A 14,712-nucleotide genomic window follows, 5' to 3' on the forward strand; every position below is an offset into this window, starting at 1 on the left:
AACTAAGGCAAAGCTTCTTTCCAGTGAATTTAATTTTATTTTCTATAAATCTGAAATGAGGAAGAGGTAAGTGCATTATTTACTCTTAAGTGTAAAGTCAACCTTAAAGGATGCAGTAACTCTGCTCTAGGCTCAAGTCCTGGACTTTACACTGGTTAAAGACATTTTTTTAAAACTTTTTATTTTGGAAAATTTTAAATAATACCAAATTTTAAATAATACCAAAATAGAATAATGTAACAGTGTAATAAACACCCATGTACCCAACACCAAGCTTTAATATTTATCAGCTAATGTTTAAAGAAGTGCTTAGGTTGAAATATAGATTGTTCATATCAGAGTAAAGAGCAGTTCTTTCAGATAGCTAGAATCACTGCATTTTTATGGAGTTTACAGAACAAACTAACAAGGGAGGCTGGGCTCTTTCCAGTAAGGATCTAAAAGCATTTTACCTTACAGAACTGACATCGTATGCCATGAGTATTCCATTTGTCCGGCAACAGATTTACAAAAAGGTGGAAGAAAAAGTACGAAAGCAGACCAAAGGCCTTTATCCTGCACCTCTGAAAATAATTGATGTGAGTCTTTACCCCATACTCCCACATTTCTCATGTTTCTTCCCTTTGTCTAGAGCAGTACTCTTTATTGCCATTCTGCACTATGTTTGCCAGTACTAAAGTTCTTCATGCTGCTATCAAAGTACTTACCAAAAATAACACAAGAGCATAGCAAGCTATGAGGATTTATATAAATGGATATTTGGGGAAAATTAGAGCCAGGCATACTTTTTAGTTGATGAGCTTAAAATTACCAGTTATAAACCAAGAAAGGAACCTATGTCATATCAGTATAACAAAACCAGTAAAATATTGGACATTAATTAAGAGGTAGTTGAAACAAAATTAATGGCTGTATTCTGTCCTTAGTCAAAACCATTGTCATTACCTAAAATGTCTCATTGACTTTCCATTGCTGTAATTATGAAAAAGATGTAATGATATAGAGAAGTTCTGGAAAAGCTCAAGAAGGATGATTAAAATGATCAAAGAGTTGAAGTAACATCTGTCTAAAGGTAGACTTTAAAACTTATAAAATCTTCAATCTGGAAAGTCCAAGATCAAAAGAGCAATAATTGAAGACAAGATCAATAATCAAAGATTTCAGAATTGGAGAATGAATTAGTCAACAGGTATATTTTGAGCCAAAGACACCAAAGTATATAAAATATGAAATGTGGTCCCCTACTTCCATTCACCTCACACAGTCTGGGTTGGGGAGATTAAACACATATATGTGGTAAGGCAGATGGCAGGATGGGGGCAGTATGCAGCTGCATAGGGTTAACGCCACCTAACTGGGACAGAGGAAGTTTGCTAAAATTCACTGAGGAGGGAACAATCCCTGAAATTGTTAGAGAATACATGATGAGAAAGCCAGGTAGGATGGGCATTTTGAGCAAAGTTACAGAAGCTGGAAAGCATGAGGCTCTTCAAGGAACATCAAATCAGATCAGTTTTTGTAGGAGGATAATGCAGTGTCTTCAGAAAGGCAGACCAAAGGTGGATTTCAAAAGGTAGACAGTAATTAATTAAGAAATTTCATCTTTGTCCTATATAGATCATAGAGAACTGTTTTCATGGCAGTGAGTAAACATGCATTAGAAACAGAGACAAAGTAGATCAATGAACTAGGAAACTGTTCTGGTAATTCAGACTTGAAGTTTGAATAAGACCCCGAAATAGAATAGTAAAAGCAACAATACGAAGGTAGTAAGAGACTTGCCAAAGAGAGTTAGGAGTCAAGGTTTAGAAGTGTTGAGATTAGGTATTCAGGAAATTCAAGCAACAGTAGTTTAGACAGAGAAGTCAATTAAGGATATAGATTGATTGATTTGGGTTTTCTTTTTAATCACCATTAAATTATGGTGATTGAATACAGGGTTATTTCTTTTATACTTGCTATTGTACTTAGGTTAGTACTTACCCCAAATGTTAAATTGAATTTCATGGAGTTCATGATTAATGTGGTAAACTAAATGATGTTCCTGAGGAAGAATAAATAGAGGGGGAAATGGGCTGCAAGTGGAACTTTGGGGACCTGCCCACATTTGGAGAACAGGAGAGGAGCCGGAAGAATAATTCAAGCAGGAGGGAAGGGAGTTAAGAGGAAAAGGTAAACCTATTATTGGACTCAGAAAGGGGTGATGACAACTCTTTCTCTGACAAAATAACAGGATTCAAAGGATAAGGAGGTGGAGTTTGAGCTGTGGAACCTCTGTGCTCTTTTCCTATTCTGACTTCCTAATTCTCTTTCCTTCTGTTTTATTTCCTTCCATTGTATACTAGGTTGAGCAGTAGCCTCAGAGATGGACAATTAAGTTAGTCTTAAGCAATAAGGCACTCCGTCCTCTTCTCTTTCTCACTCCAGTCTAGACTTTTGACTTGCTCTTTGAAGACTAACAACACTAGCCACTTTTTTCAGCATTACTGTGTATCTTGCCAATCGATTCCAACAAGGAACAAGTACTTTATCTGTTTTTTAGGTAGTGAAGACTGGGATTGAGCAAGGGAGTGATGCTGGCTATCTCTCTGAATCTCAGGTAAAATTATTTCCTTTCAGTGTTTTATTATTAGAGACAGAAAAAGTGAGATCCACAATGCTGTGTAAAACTGAAAAAAGATAAAGTATTCAAAGCCTAGTAAAAAAATGTTTCCTTCAAGTGGTTGTCATTTCTTACGATTAATCTCAGTGAGCAAGTAGGTGCTAAGAAAACCATAGTAGTCCCCAGATATTTGAACTTGCTCTCAATAAGGAGGGTATAACTAGGAAAAGCAGGGGCAGAGTTAGAATCCTTTCAAAAGGAATCATTTGGACTTTTTGTTCTGTAGTTGGGCTGGTTTTGTTGTGATAAAGTGAGTACACTGATACAAAAATATGGTTCTTGTTAGAGCCTGGAGATAAACCTGTGAAGCCCAGCCTTCCTTTGGTGAATTAGGAAATGAAGGGAAATGTTTTGCACCCACTAAGACAAGAAAACAGAGCAACACACGAACCAACCTCACCCCTTCCACTTCCTAACAAGTTGGTGGTATTGTAGATTTTAGTTGTTTGGGTTGTTTTGAAGTTTTAAGCAATCACTGAAGGATGATTGCTCTTCAGTAATAGAATAAAAGATATCTGAAGAGCTCAGGACAAGTTCCAGAGAAAACATTTCTTATACTGGGTTGCTTACTGCAGTGCACTCTGATTAATTCTTTTACATTGTCACCAGGTACACATATACATATGTACAGAAAGATTGAAGCATATTTCCCAAAATAATTAGCCTGAACACTGTACTCAGTATTTTCTATTTATTCTACTTATCACAACCTGCTAAATTCAAGACCACTGATAGATTTCTACCCGTGGTTTGAAAATCACTGGTTTATTGAATAGAACCTACTTTGCCAAGATTAGTAGAACATTGTTTCATGTTCTCTGCAGACATGAAGGCAACATTATTAGAGGGATTCCTTCTTTTAAGTGCTGTTTGCAACCATGTAATCGTACCAGTAAATTCTAGTAATATTGATGATGGTAATAGCTAACATTGAGGCCCAGTCATTTTACTAGTGTTTTCATTTACTTCCCACAACAATACTGTAAAATAGGTATTGTTTTTCCCATTTTAAGGATGAAGAAAGCTTCACAACTGGGAAATGGCAGGGCCGGTCTTTAAACTCAGTTCTTTCAAATACAGACTCTAAATCTCATGCTCTTTCCCACTAAGTTGAGACTTGTTCTCTGTAAGTGTTAAGGTCCTTTTAAAGTGGCAGATATCACATGGGGCAGCCTGCTACCCTGGAAGGAGAACTGGAGTTGGGAGTCATACTGCCTGGGTTCAAGTTCTGTTTCTGCCCCTTTGAGGCAGTGTGGCTTTGAGCGAGGTCAAGTTCTGAGCCTCCTCTTCCCAGTCTTTAAAATGAGAGAGGTGGTTGAGATGATTTGTCCATTTTGGCTCTGACACTCTAATTCCATGAAAAAAGTTACCACAACCTCTGGTGTAGAGAATCTGAGAGCTCAGTTATATCCAGAACCTTTCAAAGCAGTAGTTGGAAGTGGAACAGATGAGGAGAGTTAAAGAAAGATGCTCAGCAGGAGGCCAACTTCTGCAGCTCAGGACCTGAGGCTTTGCATGTGTTACCTCTGCTCTGCAGAGAAACTGACCCCAAAGAATCCACGTCTACAAGACTGAGAAGTTCTACCTTTTCTTCTTCCCTTTTTCCAGAAATTTGGAGAGCTTGCAATGACCAAAGAATCAAAAGCCTTGATGGGACTTTACCGTGGTCAGACCCTATGCAAGAAGAATAAATTTGGAGCTCCGCAGAAGGAGGTTAAGTAAGTCAGCTCTACATAGGAAGCCCCTGTGGATTTCAGCACATGCTACGCTTGTCGATGTCTCTGAAGATCCATAGAGCTAGATTTATGCCTTCAGTCTTGCCCTAAACCTCTTCTGTCCTGAGCACTTTAGATCCCTATTCCTACGAAGGATTTTTTGGCTTTCAGAGTTCTGCCTGTGCTGAGTTTTCTCCTGACCTCTCTAATGTCTCCTGTAGAGGCATTTTTGTCTCACTATTGATGTCCCCTAGAAGTATGGTTTAGGTTTCCCCTTCCTAAACCAAATACACACACTCTGTGCTGTTTAATGACCTTGTCTCTCTCTGTGACTTGAGATACCCTCTCTGGGAACTCACACTTCTCCCTCATTAAAAAAAGTAAAGCCTCATTCTAGTCGTTAAAGTCTTGTCCTTCCTTTAGCTTACAGCCTAAGCGTTTGAGAGCCTACTTACCTGTTTCATATCTATTCTGTTCAGCGAGCCTTTCAGTGTTAATGCTGCCTAAATGGCTCTTCAGCGTCTTAAGTTTAGTAAATGCCCCTAAACTCACCCCCTTGCTCCGTGGCTCTTAACCTGGGCAACGTTGCCACCAGGGGACACTTGCCAATCTCTGGAAATATTTTTGGTTGTCACAGCTGGGGAGGGAGGGGCGGTACTGGCATCTGGTGGCCAGAGGCCCGGAATGCTGCTAAACATCCTACAGTGCACAGGACAGCCCCACAACAAAGAAGTACCCAGTCCAAAATGTCAGCAGTGCTGAGGTTGAGGAACACTGTCTACCTGAATTACAGAGAGGGATTTGTGAAAGCAGCTAATGTTACTACTTTCTCCAGCCGCTCACATTTAATGAGATTGCAATCCAAAGCAGAAGAGGAAATTAATAAGAAGCCCAGGTGAGAAGACGAGATTCTTGCCAAGAGGGCTGATTTCCAAATTAGAATATGAAATACAACTGTAACTGCTTCTCCAGCACACGTGGTGATCGGTATCAGTCAGGTTGTCTGTGTACCACCTAATGTTGACAATATCTTGCATTCAGTGGGTGAGATGAATTACTTCCACGCTGCAGTGGAATGATGATATGGCCACTTAAATCTGAATCTCTTCATACATACTACAAAAATTACTCTTAAATTTTAAATTGGACTTCCCTGGTGGCACAGTGGTTGAGAGTCCGCCTGCCAGCGGTTACACGGGTTCAAGCCCTGGTCCGGGAAGATCCCACATGCCGCGGAGCAACTAAGCCCCTGTGCCACAACTACTGAGCCTGCACTCTAGAGCCTGCGAGCCACAACTACTGAGCCCACGAGCCACAACTACTGAAGCCCGCATGCCTAAAGCCCGTCCTCCGCAACAAAAGAAGTCACTGCAGTGAGAAGCCTGTGCACCACGATGAAGAGTAGCCCCTGCTCGCTGCAACTAGAGAAAGCCCGCGTGCAGCAACGAAGACCCAACGCAGCCATAAATTAATTAATTAATTAATTTTAAAATGTTTAAATTATAAAATGTTTACTCTTAAGCTGATTAGCCACTCCTGACTCCTACTCTGGTCTGCATGTAACTCTTACTGTTATATGCAGATAGAATATAATACCACCCGGAGAAACTGTTATTGTGTACCAGTACACAGAAAAGACAGGCAGCATGCATGTGAAACTCGTGTAAGAAGAAATAAGAAAATGAGAATCAAAATACTTAAGCTTACAAAAATTCTCCTCCCAAAACAACCACAATGCAAAACTGTAGCAGAATGCTTCCAAACTTGAATTATATATCCTTAAATAAATATTTACAGATAAGAAAAGAATCACTTTGAATCAGAAGTTCAAAAACTCAGAATTAAATGGGCAGAAAAACAGGATGATGTAAGAGTTGACCTAACTTGGGAAGTAAATTGAAGAAAAGGTAACATCATCTTAGAAATGAAGAAATTATAAGGTACGCAAGGCAGAATAGGTTGAACTGAAAATTTAATAAAAATCATTGAAGAAAGGGCATCCCCCTTCCTGCTTTCCCAGTTGTCAGTAATAGTTCCACTTCTGTCTCTCTAGGCCTCTTCTCCCTTGCCTCGGATAATAATTTGAATTCCTTATGTATTTTCTCTTTTTATAAATTAATTTTTTATACAAAGAATACATTCTTAATCTCCTTTTTTAAACTATTATAAGGAAGTTTGAATACTAGATGAATGTTTTGTGTTTATGGTTTGAACGTTTTAATATAAAAGGAATCCTTCAGTATGAATCCTATAATAATCCTTTTTAGTCAGTGGTACGACTTAGAGACTATGTTTGTGGGTACATACCAGTTAACTTGTTCCTTTTCATCTTCTACTGAAAGATTGATGACTTCCAGTTTTTCATTATTGTAAACACTGTATGACTGTTCATCACAGCATATCATCTTGTGTGTAAGGGCATTTCTCTAGAGCAGATAGTAGAATTACTGGGTCGTAGAAGATGCAATTTTTGGTTTTAATACATTTGACCTCCTATATAGGGCAAAGTATATACTTCCATCAACCATGCATGAAAGAACAAAATTTTTTATACCCTCACTGTTACTTTTAAAATTTTTGCCAATCTGATGGGGAGGGAATACATTTTTTTTAATTTTCATTTCCCAGATTATTAGGGAAATTGGGCATTTTATTGGCAATTTGTTTTCATTTTCTATGAATTGCTTTATATAAACCCCTGCCCATTTTATTGGGTTGTCTTTTTTAATTGATATGTGTGTTCTTTATATTTCCCCAGTAGTAATCCTTTGTCTGCTATACCTGTTGTCATTTGTCAAGCAAATTTTTAATTTTGGTGCAGTAAATACATGAATAATTTTTTCAGCTCCTATTCTTTATGTTTTTCTGCCCTATTTTCTCATGTTCTCCAGTTACTTAACACTCACCATATAAAAATGTGTATTATCACAAAGCTGCATTTGAAAGATACTCCCAGGAGTTGAAGTTAGGGTGCCTTTTCAGGTCTTGAATATGATTTTTGAACATTATAATCAGAATTGTTTTGAATGAAACAACTCTAATTTAGGTCTATGGTGGTGTAAACTTGGGCTTCTTTTATGAAGGAAGTTCTGAAAATTTTTTTTAGTTACTTATGGGAAAATGGCATATTGTTCCAAAACTATGGAAAACTAAAAAGAGTCATCAGACATGATCTCTATCCCTCAAAAAGCTTAGAATTTAGTTGAGGAGACAAAAATGATGTACGTGAAGCTGTTCCAAAATACTGTGGGGTAAGCCAAATGGTCCTGATAAGCTCAAGGGAATTCAGGGGTGGAAAAGGCAGTAATGTGCATGTATGAAGGTGTTTGAGGGAGAGGTAAGGTCTGGAAGCAAAGAAACCATCCAAGAGGCTTTTGAACCAATCCAGGTAAGGGGTGAGAAAGGCACACATTTCAAGAGAAATGAAAGATGACTGGAAAATGGCAAAATCACTAGCAAGTAAGTAGTTGGTAGAAGAGAGAGTAGTCTTTAGGCCTATCACTGCAAGTTGGCTTTTGTTTGAAGAAAAATACTCGTTAATTTAAGCGTAATCCATGTTGTTTTGTTTTCAGTGATCTCAGGTATGATTGAAGATCAGTATAATTCTGTCTCCTTGGGTAGACCAATTCTTTTAGACCTAACGGATTTTTGCATTTAACTTTGAAAATCAGTCATTTATGAAAGATATCTTTTTGTAGGTAAAAATTATTTTAAATACCTTATTGTTGTCCCTGCTTTAGTTGGTTTATTGGAAGATGACCTGGGCAATCTCCCACTTTTACTGAATTAATTAAGATTTATACCAAAAGTCATTTCATCCTTTCCTTTCAGGCAGCTCGCCATTCTTGGCGCAGGGCTAATGGGGGCCGGCATTGCCCAGGTCTCCGTGGATAAGGGCCTACAGACTATACTGAAGGATGCTACGCTAGCCGCGCTGGGGCGAGGACAGCAGCAAGTGTTCAGAGGGTAAGCCTGCTCTCTGCCTTTGTTGGGAGAGTAGCGTGTGTTTTGGTTTTTGCCGTACCGTTTCCTTTCTCCTGAACATGATCTGTATTGGATACTCCATTGTTAAGTCTCATTTCCTTTGCTTTTTAGACATGCTAATTCCTTCTTTCACTTTTTTTCTTTTTTTTGCTGTTGTTGCAGACAATGTTATTATAAATCATTAACATCATTGGAGTCTGAGTGCAGAAGAGAAAACCTTATCTATTAGACGTTTTTAAATGCCATATGGTTTATACTTTGGTATCAGACTAGAAAGTCTCATGTTTGTGAATTTTAATTGCTGTATTGTTATAGAATATTGAAACAGCATGACTGTGTCTATAGAGAGAACTGAGATAAGGATATGAGGAAACGTGTAACTGCATCTTGAAGGTAGGGCTGGGATCAGAACTCATGAACCTCATATTTCTTGACTGGCGTTACCATAGAGAAGCAGTTAACTGATTTGGCTCCCCAGTATCTGGATCTTATGGACTGTGTCTCCATCTTACTTCTGAATTAATAAACGGGGACTATTATTCTCTCTCCTGCCCGTCCCTCCCTCCTCTCCCCCACCCCACACACATACTGCCTGTAGTGCAGAGGGGAAAAATGGAGCAGCACCTTGGCCAAACTGGGAATTCGTTTCAGCTCATTTCTCTGCTCCAATGTAATAGACTGTCTAAGGCTGGCTGAACTTTGATGGTCTTGCATGTGACTTTTAGTTGAGTTAGTTTTTTTGTTTCTTAAGTGGATTATGTAGCTTAAGTGTGTTTTTACCCCTTTTCTGCTCATATATTGCTACCATAATACTGTGCAGGACCTGGCAGGTTTAATCATGTTGGCAGATAGCAACTATCTTAATGTAAGATAGCAAGGCATTGTAGTAAAAGATTCTGACCCCCCAAAATGGCATGCGCTCGGTAACACCATTGCCCTGAGGCCAGCACGCGAGTGTTCCCAGAGTTTCATACAGTCACCAAAATGAGAAATTGCTCTAAAATAGCTTTTCCCCCTCGATCTCTTTTGGATCCAGCTGTCCCGGCTTTCCGTTTTTGCATTAGAAACATCGGGCTCTGGTGAGTGCGCCTCACTGTGCTGCTGACTTGGGACATACATATTTCTTGTCCTCTCGGGAATAGTTTCATTAGGCATTAGAATTAGAGCAACTAATAATGTTTTTAACTCTCACAAGAATCTTGCTTGCTGACTGCTGACACGGTTGTCAGAAACCAGGATATTTGAATCCATACTTTTGAGACTTAAACTGACTACTTCTTTGAACTTACCTTGTGGCTTTAATTTTTCTTTTGGTTAAGGAAACTAGTGAATGGGGTGTAGCTTCATTCTTCTTTCAGAGGAAAACTCTAGGTCATTTATTCTGAAAGTGCAGTCAGATTAAAACCTAAGAGAGCCTATTTTCCCTGGCAATAAAAAACAATCAGTTAAGTGTCTGAGTAGCAGGAATCCTTTTTAGCTCCCTGTGGGGAAGAAGAAACCTTGAGTTAATATTTTATGTAATCAATATGATGTGCTACTAGGTACTGACCAGGAAATGGATTAAGAATATACGACATAATGCTTGGTCTCTGTCCTCCGGTAGATCACAATTACAGAATAACAAAATGATATGTAAGCAAGTATAAACTCATGGTCTAGGACCCATGTTGGCTATTTCCCCTATTGTAGGTAGAGAATTACTAGAGCTGCTCTCTTGTTTGCCATTTTAGTGTTCATGTTTACTCCTCTTGGCAAATTTAACTGTTTTATTAGTGATACCGTTTATGCAGGTTGGGCGTGTAGAGGCATCTTTTAGTAGAAAGAATATGGATGTGGGGGTCAACCTGTTTGAACCCTAGGACCCTCCCTTAACTCGCTCTTGGACCACAAGTCCCTCTGAGTCTCCTTGAGCAGCGCAGCTCCCTCAAAATGGGAGCTACCTCACTGAGTTGGTGAAAAACACACAGCACACTATCTGGCCCATGGACACTCAATAAATGTTAGTTTCCTGTTCTCCTCCTCTGACTAGGAATGTGTTTTTTTCCTAGACTGAATGATAAAGTGAAGAAGAAAGCACTAACGTCGTTTGAAAGGGACACCTTTTTCAGCAACTTGACTGGGCAGCTCGATTACCAGGGTTTTGAAAAGGCTGACATGGTGATTGAAGCTGTTTTTGAGGACCTCAGCCTTAAGCACAAAGTGCTCAAGGAAGTAGAAGCTGTAAGTAAGGGGCCTGCTGTACTGAATCCTAGTGTTGTGAGTGGAGAACACAGAGACAGGGTTTTTTAAAGGAACTATAGGAAGCTTGTGGTTCTTTTTATAGGGCCATTCATTCCCAGATGTAAGGGGTTTTGTATGTTTGTTTGTTTGTTGGAGGCGTGAAGTAGAAAAGAACAGCTTTATTGCTTTGCCAGGCAAAAGGGGACACAACAGGCTTGCGCCCCTCAAAACTGTGTCCCCCAAATGTAAGTTTTTATGTGAACCCATGCACACTGTAAAAAGGGCAAATCAAAGTCCTAAGAAAAGACAAACAAGTAGCTTATTAACTTAAGCACAGGGTTCATTAGCCTTATATGGGAGTTCAGTCACCCAAACGTACAAATAACCTCATGGACTGTAGCCAGACGTCTTGACATCATTGGTTGGCTGCAAGCTATAACTAAACTAATTCAGGTCTAGGCAGCAGAGGAAATAGGGAGAAACAGTTTCTCCAGGCAGGATTCAGACGCTCATTTTGTGGAAATGTTACTCTGGTCTTGAGCCCAAATGCTGTGCGTAGTCAACTCTTGATATGGGATGATATGAACAAAACAAGTACTTGAACTGGGTGGTATGAAGAAAGAGGAAAGAAGGAAAGAAGAGATGGCAGTAATCCAGGCAGGAGGTAGAACAGGGTACAGTTAAATAAACAGAGTGTAGGTTAGTAAATGGAGTAAATAAAATGGCACTGACTTTGCAGCATTCTGGGGTATCTTGAGTAGTGGGCTGTACTCCTCCCTTCCATGGGAGGACAATCTCTGCTCTACTAAAGAATGAACCTAAGGAGGGTTTAGAAACTAAAGACAAGCAGCTCAGTTTGGGATGGATTCCACTTGTGAAACACACATTCCAAAATCTTTTCTTTAAGCAGAGTGTAATGTAGGTTCAGCTGAGGGAGTGAATTCAGAAGAGCTGGGTAGGTGTGTGTTCTCCCTGTGCAAGGTGGCACTGCAGCAGAGAAATGGATACAACGTTCCCGGGGCTTTGGGGGCCCTGCTGGGCCAATGGAAGGTAGACTGAGGGGCGGCAAAAACAGACAGAGCCGTTTACCACTAAAAGAGCATTTGCCACCTGACTGGGTGATGGTATTTGCTTTTGGAAAATCAGGATTTGGGAGTATCTGAGTGTAGAAAAGTTTGTTAGTTTTAGCAGTTGGGAAGCCAGTGGTCAAGGAAAAGAAAGAGAAAGAAGAGGGATCAGATCAAGAGAAGTGCAGACTATGAACAAATCGATACAGTAGTTCCCATTGAAACATAAAGGTTAAGGGAGAAGAGAAGGGAAAGAAAGAAAGAAAAGAAAAGGGGTTTTATATGTCCGTGAAGTCCATGGACTGCGGGAAAGGGAGGATATTCGGGGAATCATGAATTTTTAGCAGATAGTAAGAAAAGAATAAGAAGATTATTGCTGAAGGTAAAATCCAAAGTGCTACGTATGTTGTAGTTATTTATGTAACATGTCACAGGCCTTTACCTTTTTAGAGAAGCTAGTGAAATCATCTAAGGTAGGAGATACTCAAAGAAGTTTTTCAGAAAGGGTGGAAAAGAGCAAGGTCCAGAAAAGATCTGTATTTGGAAAATCAAAGAATTTCAAGTGAAAGCTCTTTAGGAAGCCATCAAGTCCATCTTCTTACCTGGCCTCTCCTTTCTTTACAGGAAAATGGTAAAGCTGAATCCACATGTGGTATTCCTCAGGGATTTAAAACTTCACTTCTCTTCCTCTCCACAGAACTAAAGAAACTCACTCCTTTGATATCTTCATAATTCTTGTCTCCAGACCCTCACTGTCTTGCTTGTCTCCTTTACTGTCTTCACCATGTCTCAGTGTTCTCTTGGCGTGTGACAAACCACCGCAAAAACAATGACCTTTTCACAGTTCTGCAGTTAGGGCAGGGCTCTGAGAGGCGGCTGGCCCTTAATTCCACGTGGCTTCCCAGTGGGGTCACTCGTGGGACTGCATTCAGCTGAAAGCTTGGTTGGGGCGCCTCCCTCTCCCTGTGGCCTGTCCTCGCTTAGTGGTCGAGCCAGAGCTTCTCTGCAGCATGGCTGCTGGCTTCTAAGAGAGCAAGGCAGAAGTCAGTGGACTTCATAAGGCAAGTCCTGGAACTGGCAGAGTCACTTCTGCTACTTTCCATTGGTAAAAGCAAGTCATAGGCCAGCCCAGATTTAAGAGGAGGGGAAAGAGACTGTGCCTCTGGATGGGAGGAGAGACACACATGTACAAGAGGGGAAAGATTGTTGCCAGCCATCTTTGGAGACATTGGTTTGCTCTTCATAGAGAATTTTACCACCAACATTAGACACCATACCATTAATAATGCAACTTGAGACTATGTTAGCTTTCTGATCATCGGGCTCTACTTTTGACCCACATTATACTTTTGTTGTTGCTGTTGTTGCGGTACACAGGCCTCTCACTACTGCGGCCTCTCCCGTTGCGGAGCACAGGCTCCAGACACGCAGGCTCAGCGGCCATGGCTCATGGGCCCAGCCGCTCCACGGCATGTGGGATCTTCCCGGACCAGGGCACGAACCCACGTCCCCTGCATCTGCATGTGGACTCTCAACCACTGCGCGCCACCAAGGAAGCCCCTATACTTTTGATTAAATAAAATCATGGGCTCTTTAACACAAGTTTACTGCCAAGCCCAGGTCTTGCCCATTAGGTGCCTACTCAGTTATTTTTTTCTCTTTCTTCTCTTTCATAAAATCTTAATGCAGTACTTTACCTTCATCCTCATTATAATTGATCTTATTTTTCACTCAGTTTTTCAGCGTGTTGAATGTATCTTGAATCTTGATTCTCAACTCTGATGTTAGGATTCTGCCTGCCCAGACTTGCACACATTTGACAGATGTGCCTTCTATGTTTCTCATCCAAGTATCTGAATTAAAATATGAACAAGCTGAGATTGTGGGCAGAATGCTGAGAGAATCTCCGTTAGACACTATTCTGCAGGTTGATAAAGCTAATAGTTGTATTCATGCACTGTAGATATAATTATAGTGCTGTACCATTTCTTAGTAACACATGTGTAACATGAAATAGGCATGCACATTATGGTTGGTTCTCTCAAAGGTGAAGGGTGGGCGGGGCCCAAGTGTCACTCATTGGCTTTGCTTTGGTCTCCAGTCATCTCCCAGGCCTACATGACACATTCTTAAATGCTTTTCTCCTGCAGGTGATTCCAGATCACTGTGTCTTTGCCAGCAACACATCTGCTCTCCCAATCAACGAAATTGCTGCTGTCAGTAAAAGACCTGAGAAGGTAAATTCTGAACAGAGGAAAACCCTGAAATGTTTTACTGCTTCAGGCTCATTGCTGAAGGCTTAGAATATGAGAAGGGACTGGTATGGATTATGAAGTGGATGAGGGTGAGGATGTAGTCCCAGAAACTGGCACAAAAAAGCTAGTACTATGACCAGTGTGAGATGCAGGAACAAGTGAACTACAACTAAAATATACCTTTATAGGTGATTTGCATCCCTAATGGGTATTATTATTCAGGTTCAGACTATAAAACCTACGTTTATTACATTTGGGTATTGAAAGATAGACCCTAAAGTAAGAAGAGATGTTCCAAAATAACACTTGAGCTACAGAGCAGACTCTGGTGACTGTCGGGGATGGGTTTGGTTCCAACTCCAGATCCAGAAATGGAAGGTCAGGGGCTGTGGTGGGATGTGTCCAGCCCGGTTTGCTTAGAGCTTCTGCCCAGGACATGAGGGGGTGGATGTAGAAGCACTTAGAGTGAGTATCTGGAATGATGCCTAGAAATCTATCTTTGGGCTTCTGCTCTCTACCAGGGAAATCAAGTGAAATCATTCAAGGAGAAATAAAACAGTTCGCCTCTCTGGAGGATACCGGTTAGCCTCAGCGAAGCAGAACCAGCCAAAAGTAGGCAGGAAATATAAAAGGCCTTTAAGCAGCTGAAACTGTTAATACAAAGTCCATGTACTAAAAACACGAAAGTCTTTTTATTCCCATTCTAATAGCTTGCTAACTCAAGGTCATCTTGTTCCCTAGCACGCAGCAGATTAGAAGTGGTGTGGGCCTGATAGAGGCAGGTTCAGTGATGGCAGGAGGAGGTCGTG

At 40.4% G+C, this 14,712-nt stretch overlaps 1 protein-coding gene across 1 annotated transcript in view; it reads left to right on the plus strand.

The window, feature by feature from the left end:
- HADHA (hydroxyacyl-CoA dehydrogenase trifunctional multienzyme complex subunit alpha) overlaps window positions 1-14,712 on the plus strand; it is a 54,132-nt gene that overhangs the window by 26,832 nt on the left and 12,588 nt on the right. Inside the window, exons 9-14 of the mRNA XM_029232322.1 lie at window positions 460-578; window positions 2,543-2,599; window positions 4,271-4,380; window positions 8,209-8,343; window positions 10,410-10,581; window positions 13,799-13,885. Of these exons, the coding sequence (XP_029088155.1) occupies window positions 460-578; window positions 2,543-2,599; window positions 4,271-4,380; window positions 8,209-8,343; window positions 10,410-10,581; window positions 13,799-13,885 (680 nt within the window). The remainder of the gene's footprint in view (window positions 1-459; window positions 579-2,542; window positions 2,600-4,270; window positions 4,381-8,208; window positions 8,344-10,409; window positions 10,582-13,798; window positions 13,886-14,712) is intronic.

The sequence above is a fragment of the Monodon monoceros genome, unplaced genomic scaffold (assembly GCF_005190385.1).
Source record: "Monodon monoceros isolate NGI ecotype Baffin Bay Population unplaced genomic scaffold, NGI_Narwhal_1 Super_Scaffold_19, whole genome shotgun sequence".
In the NCBI taxonomy this organism is placed as follows: domain Eukaryota; kingdom Metazoa; phylum Chordata; class Mammalia; order Artiodactyla; family Monodontidae; genus Monodon; species Monodon monoceros.